Here is a 13,155-nt window from a genome sequence, read left to right on the forward strand (position 1 = left end):
CTTCCTCAGAGGGAGTTTTTCCTTACCACTGTTGCTCTGGGGGTTGGTAAGGTTAGACATTACCTGTGTGAAGCGCTTTGAGACAACTCTGTTGTGATTTTGCGCTATATAAATGAAAATGAATTGAAACTGAAAAATCTAAAAGTCATTTTGTTAAGTAACAGCACAGACAGTGGTGCGCACACGTGCTAAACTGAGCTGCTGTCTGTTGTTAAACTCACCCCAGTGGAACAACTGTTAAAAAGTGAAAAAAGGTACGACTTATACTCCTGTACACTCTGGAAAATATGGTAATGTCCCATCACCCCCCTCCGCCCCGTAGCCTGAGTTTTATTTGTTTCTTACATCTTGTCTGGGTGGAAGTGATGTAAGATGGCACAGAAAGCCATGCCATTCCTCCAAGAGGTGCTGAAATTGGTAATCTTTAGCCCTTTGTGGCCTTGTGTGACCTCCTGACACCACTTCAGTAGAGACTCGCTGGATTTCACAAGACTGGGAGTGCTCAGCTCACTCTGGTAAAGACAGAAGTTGTGCAGAATTGCAAAACAACTTAAATTCAGAACAGTAGAGAAACCATAAAAGAAATCCTCCCCAGGGGTTAATAAAGTTCTATCTAATCTAATCTATCTACGTAAGAACCACTCACCTGTGTTTTGCTCCCTGCCACTGGTACAGCCTGACCCGAGGGTTTTTCTAGCTCACTTTGCCTAGAAAGATAAACACAAACACAACAAATTAATCAATTATGTATTTATAGTTTTTCAAACTGACACTATGTATGAAATGACACAAAAGTGCGAAGTAGAAATGGCAGTAAACGTACACAGGCTTACATACGTCCTGCTTTTATGACTAATCTCACCTTTCTTTGTCTAAGCAACCAGCAGCTACATTTATAGACGCAAAGCCAAAGTCCATCTCTTTGTCCGCTGGTTCTTTGCTCGATTCCATTCCTGCGGGTTTGCCGTCTTTATCTTCTTCAATATGTAGCCACTCATCCTGAGCAGATGTGACACTGGGAGTTTGATCAGGTTCTTCTTCGAGACTCATTTCAGTGTCAGCCTGCTCTTGGATGTCCAGAGCTTTTCCAGAGTCTTCTGCCCCAACAGGTTTATCTGTGAATGCCCAGCTTTCTACACACTCATTCACTGCCTTAGCAACAATAGTGTCTTCTCCCGATTGTGGATGCGGGGATTCTCTTTTGAGCGACGCTTCAGACACTTCCTGTTCCAACTCTAATGTTGGACCAGCCTGTCCCGGGATTGGGGTAAAACCTGCTTCAAGGATCGCACTTGAATCCATTGATGTCAAACATGCTGAGGCTTCCTGGTTAACTCCAGAGAGTGCTTCCAAATTCTTCTGAGTCGTTTCCATTTCTACGGGGAATAACTGGTCTGCTGATGATGTGGTATCTGCATAAGTTGCACTGAGTCGTTTCTTGAAACGAGGCAACGGAGTGACAAATGTTTCTGACAGAGAAGAAGGTGAACTAGAAATTGCAACATCTTCTGGGAATGTACCACTCAGACATTTCTTTATTCTTGGTTTTGGCACAGGCATGATTAATGGCTCGTTTGTCATCTCTAGACTTTCACCATCTTCTACTTGAACGTTGCTCTCAATGGTCAGCTGTACTGGTTCAAGAGCTTCTGCTGTTCTACCAGGCTCATCACTTAGAACAAGAGGTTCAAGACTTTTGCTGTGTTGTTCAAGTTCCAAATCTTGAGTTGTGACTAAAAGTCTATCCTGACTGACTAGTGGACCATCTTCTCCGTGGTGGACCTGTCTGAACTGATCACTAGTCCTCTCTGAAACTGTGAAGTCATCTGGGAATCCAGCACTCAGACGTTTCCTCACACGAGGCCTTGGGATAGGTGGAGATGTTTCTGTTTTTGTCTGTGAATCTGGTGTTGGATGCTCCAATTTCTGAGATGGTTATCACATATTTCACTAGATGTCTCACCAGTTGACTGTTTTATCATCTCCATATCATCCACCAATTCTTCTCTGTCTGGTTTGCACTACCACTTCCTTGTTTTTACCAGGTTGTGCCAAATTTGCTTGAAGATAATTTCTTGCTATATCGTGAAGACCTATTGTTCTGAAGATTGAAAGACCAGCAGTTTGTTCTGGTTCTGAATTGGTTGTGGGACTTCCTTTCTTTTTGAGGGACCATAAGCGCCCATCAAAGGATTGGGTAGACGTATCTCACCACTTTATTTTTCGTGGGACATTCAGATGTAAAAGAGGTTTAACACCTCCTTTGAAGAGACAACTTCCTTGTCTACCTGTATAGATGCATTGTCAATGAAATCAGCTCCTGTGAGTGTTGTTCAAATGTCTGGTCTATTATTCCTGTAAGTGTGGAAGTAGGACCCACAGTGGGAGCTTGAACAGATTTATCAACATTCTCCAAAGCTTCAGGATCTCCTGAGATATTGGAACTTTTTTTACTCTGTTGAATGAGCTTCTTTCTTTTCCAGACAGGACCTGATAACATCTTGAGGGTGCCTGATAGACACAATCATCAAATTTTTCCTTGTGGGCTAAGGTTGGACTCTCCTTCCTTCGCAGCGGCCGCAAGGGAACAATGCCTGCTTGACCACGCTTTTCCCGTTGAGGCTCTGAATGTTTCTTTTTTGCTTTCTGCTTTCTGGAGAAACAGTTTGTGGTCCAACCGAACCAACAATGCCCTCATCTGACTGTTCCTTCAAGATGGTCTCACTTGGTTTTCTGTAATCTTCCAGAGACTCTTCTGATGAAGGCTGTAGGACAGCAGCAGAAATTTCTTCTACACTTGTTTGTTGTGGGCTTAGGAACAAAAAAGGACAAACTTGAGAGTTTGCGACTGTTTCTGTCAGGCAACTCCATGAGACTGTCACATCTGTTACCACCTTCAGTGATCCTGCTGTGATCTAGCCATCCCAGAGACTTCTTATTTTCAAAAGGATGAAGAAACAGTGGAAAAAAACATAATTCTATGAGGTGGCTAGATGGACCATAGAACAGAAGGACCATTGGAAGCAGGGACAGTCTCATGGTATTGCCCTGCCATTTTCAAACTGTACCATGCATCCCGTCTACCACACAACACCGACAATGAATTTGCTCAAGACTCACATCACCACAAATATCAAAGCTAAAAGTTAAAAACTTTGTGTTAAAAACACAAAGTTGACCTTTGTTTAACACATTCTGCTTTGTTTATAGTAGGTATGTTGGCATTGTCATTACACAATAGCAGCACTTGACACAAAATTAGTAACATACATACAAAACGTATTACGTACCATGCTAACTTATCGTACCATATCTACCAATCTTTTTCTCTGAAACAGGTCTCACACTTGACCAAGTTGGGCACTAAGCGAACGCTGCTCAGAATCCATAACCACCAGGTGGTTAAACTCATGCCACATTTCAATGTGGTGTGCTTGCTCAGGAGGAATTGGTGCCGAATGTAGGCCAGGCGAGAGCTGCTTTCGGTGATCAGGTGCCCTGAGTTGTAACTTTAGGTCAATTCTAGCCTCAAACTCTTGCAGCAGCTTGACCCAAAGCATATTATTAAAAGAAGCTAAGCCCTGGACTTCCTGACTAACTTCTTGATCACATTAGCTGAAAGAGACAGCGGCAAAGCAACCAGCTGTCATTCATTTCAATCAGTGGTGTTTTAATTAACAAGAGATAGTGGCTGCTATGCAGCCAGCTGGACATGGTGACTGCCAATCCAAGAGAGGAGAATTCGACAGTAGCCTGATGTTTGTTGGTTGTTGCTCAAAAATTTAAATAAAATAAAACAAATTCCAAGATGGCGGAACACTATCCCAGACAGAGTATTTCTGTATCTAAAATGTTTTGGAACAAATAAACACCTTTTAAATTAAAACGTTGGTTGTTTGCAACCAGATAATACCTCTGAGGTGATTTACAAGGCATGTTACCACTAACCAGACATTAAAACTCTTGATGCAAGAGTGTCACGCACGTTCTACTGAAACAAATCAATCAAACTTTGGTTCCGTAAAGAACTGCTTGTCGCCCATATTTGTCACTAATCAGACGGTACGGTTAGCTCATACACACAGAACAAGGCATTGCTGTGATGAAAAATATTGTGCACACTGTCACACTGTGCAAGCCAACACGCAATTGGAGCATCACTCAAACACTCACCCTTTTTCTAGGTGTTCATACTGCGGGACTGTTCTAACATCGTGTTCTTCTGCTTCAGTCCACCGCCTTACTAAGTGACCTTCCGCATCGACTGATGTGTCAACTAAATCATCCCCAGTGGCTGTTCTCTCTTGTAGTGTAGCTTGTTGTTCTTCTGCTCCTTCAACATAGTCCTTGGATATTTCGGTGATATCTGCCTCTGTCAGTGGTGGCCATTTCTTCATGCTTGCACAAATCAAAAATCCGTCGTCACTGTCTGTTATCGACGATGAAGATGCTGATCGATTATCGGACAACTCCCACATGTAGGGCTCAGCACTTGTCGGAAATTCAGTGTGATGTTCCAAATGGATTATCTCCCGTGCGACAGCCTCGTTGACTGCAGTACGTGGAACAGGTTCGTCCGGCGGCAGAGCCAACTGCCTTTTCTTTCATGTCCGAGAAGAGACGGGTTTGGGGAGCTGATCACCATCATTAAAAGCAGAGCTAGATGGCCACAAAATAGATGAGACTGTTGCACAACTGTGAGGAATGAATACTATGATGCGAAGGTGAAGCAATTATTTCATTACACAGTACAGCCGGAAATTCACACCAGTACTATAAAGGTGACATTGGTTTTCATGCAAACATGGAAAAGTATGTAGCATATAGTTTTGATAATTGTACATAATAATAAATTCAATAACTTGTCTGGAATTAGTTTGGTTAAAACTATAACCATAAGTCAAAACTGTCTGTCTGTGCAAGACTCCAGTGAAACGCCCAGCAGGTCTGTATGGTGTGAAGAGAAATGATCTTTTTTTTTCTCTCCTCCCTCTTCCTTCCTTTCTCTCTGGTAGTCAGCTCTCCTCTGCCTGTAGAGGATAGAGATCTACCATTCATGGCCGTCTGTCTGCTACAAAACATGTAACAGACAGGCACTAAAATCTCTGATTTCATACTTTACAAATGTTTTTAACTGTTAAGCTTTATTCACTATGCCTGCAAAAATAATTTTAGCAGTCTAAAAGTTACAAGAACTAAATTTATTGGAAGCTAATTGGTCAACTGATAGTTTTCAAAGTTATTTGGAAAGCAAATCCGCTAATGAAAACGTTAGCTTCGACAACGGATTAGCGTTAGTGGTTAGTGGATTAGCAGAACTGTGCCCACTACTGAAGAAAACTAAATGAATACTAAATATTTCAAATGTATGATTTTGTTTTTTTTTTTTACTTTTAACATTTTATATATGCAGTACATTTCTCAAATAATCAGATGTTTAAAATACATGACAATATAATGTCCCCTCCAGTCAAGTCAAGTCTGGAAACCTGCACTGGTGCCACCTGTAGCCACATCTACTACACCCCGGGTCTTAGATGGTAACCACCCATGCAGATAACCAATCCATCCTCACCTCTTGAAAATAACCAACTCTCCACTGCAGCCATTAGAAATCTGAACATCCCCTTGGCATTTGCCAACTGCTGAGGCACCTTTGTGCTACATCATGCACTTCCAAGTCTCCTTAAGTAACTGCTTGTTTACCACAAAGTTATTCCAGTAGTGCAAAGGGATCTTCCAAAGACATTTTCTTTGATTGCTGAAGACTGTCCAAGTCTTACAACCATCAATCAGACAGAAAAAATTAGGACCCTAAAAACTTTCAACAAACTCCCCTATGAAGTGAGTTGGATGTCCCCTCAGTGCAAGTGGTAAGTTGATACAAGGAAAATTTTGAATTCCCCCCACATTACAACAGTGGTAAAGTCTTGATGTCACAAATCCCTAAGGTCCCAGATACGCACCATGTCATGCAAGCTAGGGTCAACTTACCCCTTGTGGAACACCCCAACAATAGTCTTTACTAATCTTGAGGTGTCCTCCTTTGTTGGCGCTGCCTGTTTATCTGCCACTGCTTCCTCTGCCTCCAGTACTTCCCAATCTAAGACTCCCGCTGGTACTGGTGTGTCCAGTGGTTTCTTCCCTGTTTGGACTTCCTCTGCTGCTAGTGGCTCTAACTGTGTTTTGCTGAAGATCCAAACATAAACCACTTTATGCAGAATCATATCCACACAATCCATGCAGATAAACACGAATTCCGCTAGCAAAGCCATAACAGCCAACGGCGTTATTGCTTCTGCAAACCAACATGGGACGGTGGTTAGAACTTCAAAACATAGTGGCAAATCTAGAACTGTTGGATGCAAACATGCAACATATCCCACAATTAATTCCCAACACCCAGATCGACTATGCTAATCTTCACGTCTGAGCAATAACATAGTAACTAATGCTAATCAATTATTTACAAATATCTCATAATTGAGTATGACCAGATACACCAAATTCTAAACAATTCAATTTCATGTTATTGTTCACTATTCTGCAAAACGTGAAGCTTCTATGAACATTAATTTGGAAGACACTGGGTCCCATCTTCCATCAAGCATAAAGCTGCAAGAAAATACATGTGATGATTTGCCTTTTTCATTGGCATCAGCTACAGATAACACTTAACTACAGCTACAAGCAACAGTTTGGTCATCGTTGTGTTCCATAGCAGCCTGTACTCAAGGTTCTTGAAATGGAGCAATATCTCCACCTGATGGACATTTACCAATAATGCAGGCGCAATAGAATTTCACCAAGCACTCTAGTACTGCATAAGAATGCTTGCATAACCACTGCCATGCTCTGGAGGTCTGTCAAGGTAAAAACGATTAACTCAGTTTTGTCACAGATGCTAAAGCATGCACTATAGCCACGTTATTAAAGCCAGTGCTTACTGATCCAAACTGTACAGGTTAGACCGGCATTAGATCTGCTCAATGTCACACCAAACAATGCAAGAGCACTGGGCTCGTCCACTCACCGATTATTTATAGAAAGGTCCACATTTTTTACAAGACCCACCTGGAGTTTCTCCTCTGTCATAACAGCAAATGTTACAAAATTCAATGAATAAGAAAAAAAATAACACCAACATTGACCTCAAGAGTAAATATCTCACCATGTACAACCACGATGCTTGGACTATCACCAGATGTAGAAGGCAAATCTGATATTCTTGCATCTTTAACACATAATAGTGTTGTCTCTTCATGAGGTAACTCTTCTGATTTACCCTTTTCCATTCCAGAAGGCAAATGTATAGTCACTGTTTGGTTTTCTGTTGGGCTTAATTGTGAAAGGCTGGGGAATCCAGAAACTCGAGTCACTGGCGCTAATGATGGTGCCATTGCCACCATACATTCCATTTCCATTTGGTGTTTTGAAAGATAGTTTGCAATGACAGCAATCTTAACCTTTTCTTGCTTCTCAAAGAAACACTCAGGGTTCGGTGCTCTAGGCGGTTGATCCATGCACACAAAGGTAAGCATCCTAGCTGACGGAAAACCGGAGACACGTGAAACACAAGGGGCTGACGCATATAGGCTGACCATGTCCGGTGGCCTGTCTGAAACGGGAGCAGAAGGAAAACCGAACATGTTGGCCTCTTTTGGGCAGGACAACACCAAAGTTGCCATACCTTTACTGTTGTGGCAATAAGGCTGATTCCACCCAGAAAGCGTCACGGCCATTTCTGGTCTCTTCTGATGACGATGTATAAACAGAGGTTTTTGGTCAGTTATCCACCTTGGGTTTTGGACTTCTGTAAGTGATGCAATACCATTGATATTTGATGCACTGGGGCAGCAAGGTACAAAACTTATCATTTGTTCAGTTTTGTATATGGTTCGGCATGTATAGGACATCCCGTAGATCTTTGACATTTCTGGACAGCATGGTGCTAAGGCAAACATTCTCTTCACAGTTTCTCTATCTTGATTTGGACTCTCCATCATACAACACATCTCCTTCTTAAGCTTACTGGACAAAGCTGTTGGTGCAAAAAGCCACTGGCATTCTACTCCTACTTCAAAAGATGCAAACCCAATAAGACTGGAAACTTTGGGACAAATAGGTAGAAGACTCAAAGTACTGTATCGAGAGACCGATGGAAAGCCTGTAATTTTTGGTGCTCTTGAGCAAGAATTAACCAAAGAAAGCATGTTGTTTGGATCATCCACGGCAACTGGTGAGTTTGAAATTTCCACTTGATTCTTCTCACATGGTCTATGTACTAATACATAGGGGCCAGAAATCCAATCTAGCGTCCCATCCCAATTAATTGATGAATATCCAGCAACGGAAGAAAATAGAGGGCACAAGGGAAGGAGGTTGACAACATTGTGTCCAAAATACACAACTTTGGGATGTGGAACAGATGGGAAGCCAGCCATAATTGCTGCTTTAGGACAGGATGGTACACATGGGACCATATTCTTCATCAAATGTTTGTGTTCAGTTGATGTGTCAAATGCAAGTGGCTTCTTTGGTCGTCTCTTAAAAAATGCCTCCTTGCCTGCTGGCCATCCTGCACTCTCATCCCTTCCTAATGTTGCGAGGCCAGGTATTTTAGAAGCTTTTGGGCACATTGGAAGAAGACTGATTAGATTTGGCCCATAATACACATTTTTGGGATTTGGAATAGAGGGGAATCCTGATGTCCGTGATATTTTTGGACAAGATGGTACAAGAAAAACCATAGTTTTCATTGCTTCCTTATCCATTTCAAATTTGTCAATCAGTGACACTGGTGTTCCTTTCACCTTTGGTTGAAGTAGTGGATCCAGACTTGGTGTCCATTCTTTTGAAATAAAATATGATGGAAAACCTGATATTTGTGAGACATTTGAGCATGAAAGATGAACCATACTTGGGACATCAACAGCATGAAACACTTGTAACTTTGGAACAGTAGGGAAACCATGTATGCAGGATTCTCTTGGGCAAGATGATACAAGAGAGATCACTCCCTTCATGTCTGTATCTACTTTCTTGTTCTCTAGTAGTAATATAGCCTTCTTTGTTATTGGCCTTTCCCAAAATGGGTGATGTCTCTTGGTCCAGTTTCTGCCATCAGTGTTCTGCATGGATGGAAACCCTGCAATACTGCAGACAGATGGACAACATGGAAGGAGACTGACTGAACTACCATGGTAGGTTACTGCAGATTCCAAAATAGATGGAAATCCAGGAATACAAGCTTCTTTTGGACAGGTTGGGGCTAAAGCAAACATGGCTTCCATTTCTTTATTGTCTAGACCATCATTAATCTCAAATGTGGCTGTAGGCTTTTTCAATTTCCCCCCTAAGAGTTTGCAGTTTCTTGTCCAGCTTTTGTTCAAATGCTGTATCAATGAAGGAACACCTTCGACACAAGATGTTTTGGGGCAAGAGCTTAAAAGGCTGACCATGTTTGACTTTTCAGACAATATACCAGTGGATTGTGGAATTGAGGGGAAGCCTGGTATAGAAGAATGTTTTGGACAAGATGGTACCAAAGACACCATTTGTGAAAAGTCATTGTATTCTTGATGTAATAATGCCAAGACAAGAGGCTCTGCTTTCATTTTCTTCTCCAAAATGGTTTCCTGAAGTGGCACCCATGACCTCTTATTTGTTTCCTTTATAGATGGTAACCCTGGTATGCTGGACACAATCGGGCAAGATGGAGAAATATCCACCATATTTGGTCCATGAAAGATTAAACTGTGCTGTGACACAGAAGGAAACCCCGGATTTATAGCTTCTCTTGGACAAGATGATACCAGTGAAAGCATCATCTTCTCGTTATTTTCATAACCCTTTGGTGCCCATGCTAGTAATACATCTTTCATTGTTAGCTGTCTCTCATAGAGTGTTTGGTGGTCTTTGGGCCAATGTATCTCTTCCTTTATCGGTAATAAGGAGGGCATGCCAGCTATGCTCGTCACAACGGGACAAGCTATTAAAGTGAACTCTTTTTGGTCAGTTACAGATCTCACAAATTCCGAAACATCTGCCTTTGGTGTGTAGTCTGACTTTTTAGTATCAATGTGTTCTTCTAGAAATGCATCGCCTCTTAAGTGAGGACCACATTCTGTGGTTGTAAGTCTACCATCTTTTGGTAGCTTCACCCCTGTAGACCCTCTTTCCAATAAGCTGTCATTCATCTGTCCATCAAGAGCAGAGAGTTCAAATATTGCAGTGCCTCTTGGGGAAACTGGCATTAAATCTATCATATTCTCTTCTGTCCTTGCATTCCTTCCGTCGTCAGTATGTAACGTTGTGTACTGGAGACTTGAGGTTCTTGCAGCAGCAGAGGATGACGGGGCTGTACTGACCGTTATTTTTATCTGTTCCCTTTCTTCCTCTGGTATTTCTGGAGTAACTTTCATAGTCATCTCTGGTACCTCTTCCGAAAATATTCTGTTGTCTGGAGGGTATTTTTCTAACTGCTGCACAGCGTTAATAGTTTGGATGGATGGAAGTCCTGCTGCACCATCGATAATTGAGTAAGGTTGATGCGGTGAAACCTTGCTTTCAGGTCTAAAGAGAAGGCAAATATAATACATAGTCAAAAGAAAGCGAAGGAAAACATCACTGTGGTTTAGACGAATCTCGTAACCTTGACGGGCTACTTTACTACAGTACTGCACGAGTGGTCTCAGTCAGGAATGAACAGGCGTTTCACTAATAGCATCTTCTATGATAGAAAAACATACCATAACAAGCCCTAAATACAAATCAGAAATGAGTGAAAAACATACCATAACAAGCCCTAAATACAAATCAGAAATGATAAAAACACATACCATAACAAGCCCTAAATACAAATCAGAAATGATAGAAAAACATACCATAACAAGCCCTAAATACAAATCAGAAATGATAGAAAAACATACCATAACAAGCCCTAAATACAAATCAGAAATGATAGAAAAACATACCATAACAAGCCCCAAATACAAATCAGAAATGATAGAAAAACATACCATAACAAGCCCTACATACAAATCAGAAACGATAGAAAAAACATACCATAACAAGCCCTAAATACAAATCAGAAATGATTAAAAACAGACCATAACAAGCCCTAAATACAAATCAGAAATGAGAGAAAAACATACCAAGCCCTAAATACAAATCAGAAATGATAGAAAAACATACCCTAACAAGTCCTAAATACAATTCAGAATGATAGAAAAACATACCATAACAAGCCCTAAATACAAATCAGAAATGATAGAAAAACATACCACAACAAGCCCAAAATACAAATCAGAATGAAGCCCTAAATACAAATCAGAAATGATAGAAAAACATACCATAACAAGCCCTAAATACAATTCAGAAATGATAGAAAAACATACCATAACAATTCCTAAATACAAATCAGAAATACAATATAAATACAATTACTACATTAGTCTCCTGCATGCAACCTCATTAAAGACACATCACACCAAGCGCTTTTCAATATATATTCAAACAGTCTGGTCCAGTTGGACATCATCCAAACTGTTGTAATTTTGAGTCTGTAGGCCACAACACTGGAGTTGAAATGAAGACTAGCGCAAGAAGCCACCAAGACATCCGGACAACTCTATAGGAGTTATACGCCTTTGTTGCTTTGTATGTTTTTCATTTCAAATCCATTGTGTTGGTGTACAGGGGCAACACTGCCAAGATTGTGTCAATGCCCAAATACTTATAGACCTGACTGTAAAATGTTAGTGCACGACAATCCTCTACTTTTGATCTACAACTCATAACAGTTAGTGATGTAAAGCTTTGCTTTTCTCGCAGTAAACAGAAGCTCAAGTCAACGAAATATTTCCCTCATGGAAATATTTATATGCAGTGAAAAGCCATCATTGGACTGAAAAGTATTTTTTAAAAGGTATTGTCAACGCATTCATCCTCTGTCCATCAGTATGTCAATCTGTCCCTTGTAAGCTTCCAAAAATCTACCATAGGTTTTTTTAAAATTGTGTTGTTGCACTTTTGGTTGCATTATTGAACTATTTATGGATTCCCAAACCCCACCTCAAGCCATCATCACCACCACCGCTACAACGACCCCAAAAGATAAATGGAACTGCAACACTGAAAAACTTGAAAAGCAGAAGTACTTTTAGATACAGACAGATGTATTTGAGTACCCCGGGAGAGTTTACTGGTTCCACACATTGCTGCATCCACCACACCACAGAACCACCCTAGGTCCTAGATGGCAACCATCCAGGCAGACAACGTATCCTGTCGAACCTTCTGAAAGTACCGCAACCATCTATCTGCCAGCCTTCTCCAGCCTCTAGGGTCCTCAACACTGAGGCATCTACGGGCTGGACCATGCATGAAGAAATTTGCCATGTCTAAAATGACATAACTGTCAATCACAGTGCAATTGATACGCCTAATCTAAGGCTCTCTACGTAACCACTTGTTTGATACAAAGATGTACACAAGGATCCTTCAGTGAGAGCTAGTAGACATTTCATAATTATAATATATAATAATAATAATAATAATAATAATTGGGTTTGGAAGCTTTTTGCAACTCAAAAAACTGGGAACCCAAGTGATTTTTCAAACTATTACTGAATTACATTCCCCCCACGCCAAATCCCTTTTTTATCCACTGGAGACCCCAAGGGTGCTGGAAGATAGGAGATCCTACTTTCAAGAGAACGAATGCCATGCAGCATGTATCCCTACATCTTGTTCAAACCAACAAATGCAGAGACAACCAGGCTGTCTAACACTTACCCAGGCTCAGAATGTCTGTCACACCCTTGATCCACAGCACCACGAGGCCTGGTAATGACATCTTTTCCCATACTGAGTTGTAACATTGTCTCTACGGAATCATCTTCTTTGGACCTTTCTAAAGGTTTCAAATAGTGATCTGTTTCACTGACGTCAGCAGGTGCTGCTTCTTTACCAACAATATCACCCAAATCAGACAGTGACAGCTCTGTTCCGCGAGGATCACTTTCACCCATGGAGCTGAAACAATTGACATGCAATGAGATAAAAAAAAAAGTTTAGAATGACTCGGACGTGCAGTCCATGCACATAAATAAATCACACTAGTGCATCATTATCAGGGTTCTAGCTACAGTG

General features: G+C 41.1%; 1 protein-coding gene across 11 annotated transcripts in view; it reads right to left on the minus strand.

Annotated features, from left to right (window-relative positions):
• ehbp1l1a (EH domain binding protein 1-like 1a) overlaps nt 1-13,155 on the minus strand; it is a 99,421-nt gene that overhangs the window by 9,333 nt on the left and 76,933 nt on the right. For 7 of the 11 annotated variants that reach the window (XR_004558845.1, XR_004558844.1, XR_004558843.1 and 4 more), the window contains 5 exons: nt 7,172-10,575; nt 7,034-7,088; nt 5,995-6,189; nt 4,174-4,695; nt 1,596-2,811 (listed from right to left, as the gene is read on the minus strand). Coding sequence is in view for 1 of the 11 variants with exons in the window: in XM_034164107.1 (XP_034019998.1) it covers nt 346-512; nt 647-707 (228 nt within the window). In the remaining 10 variants the exon portion in view is untranslated. Of the gene's footprint in view, nt 1-345; nt 513-646; nt 708-1,595; nt 2,812-4,173; nt 4,696-5,994; nt 6,190-7,033; nt 7,089-7,171; nt 10,576-12,798; nt 13,048-13,155 lie in introns of those variants that run through there. The other 4 variants (XR_004558837.1, XR_004558836.1, XR_004558838.1 and 1 more) reach the window with 4 other exon arrangements.

Source organism: Thalassophryne amazonica, chromosome 23, assembly GCF_902500255.1.
Source record: "Thalassophryne amazonica chromosome 23, fThaAma1.1, whole genome shotgun sequence".
Lineage (NCBI taxonomy): Eukaryota > Metazoa > Chordata > Actinopteri > Batrachoidiformes > Batrachoididae > Thalassophryne > Thalassophryne amazonica.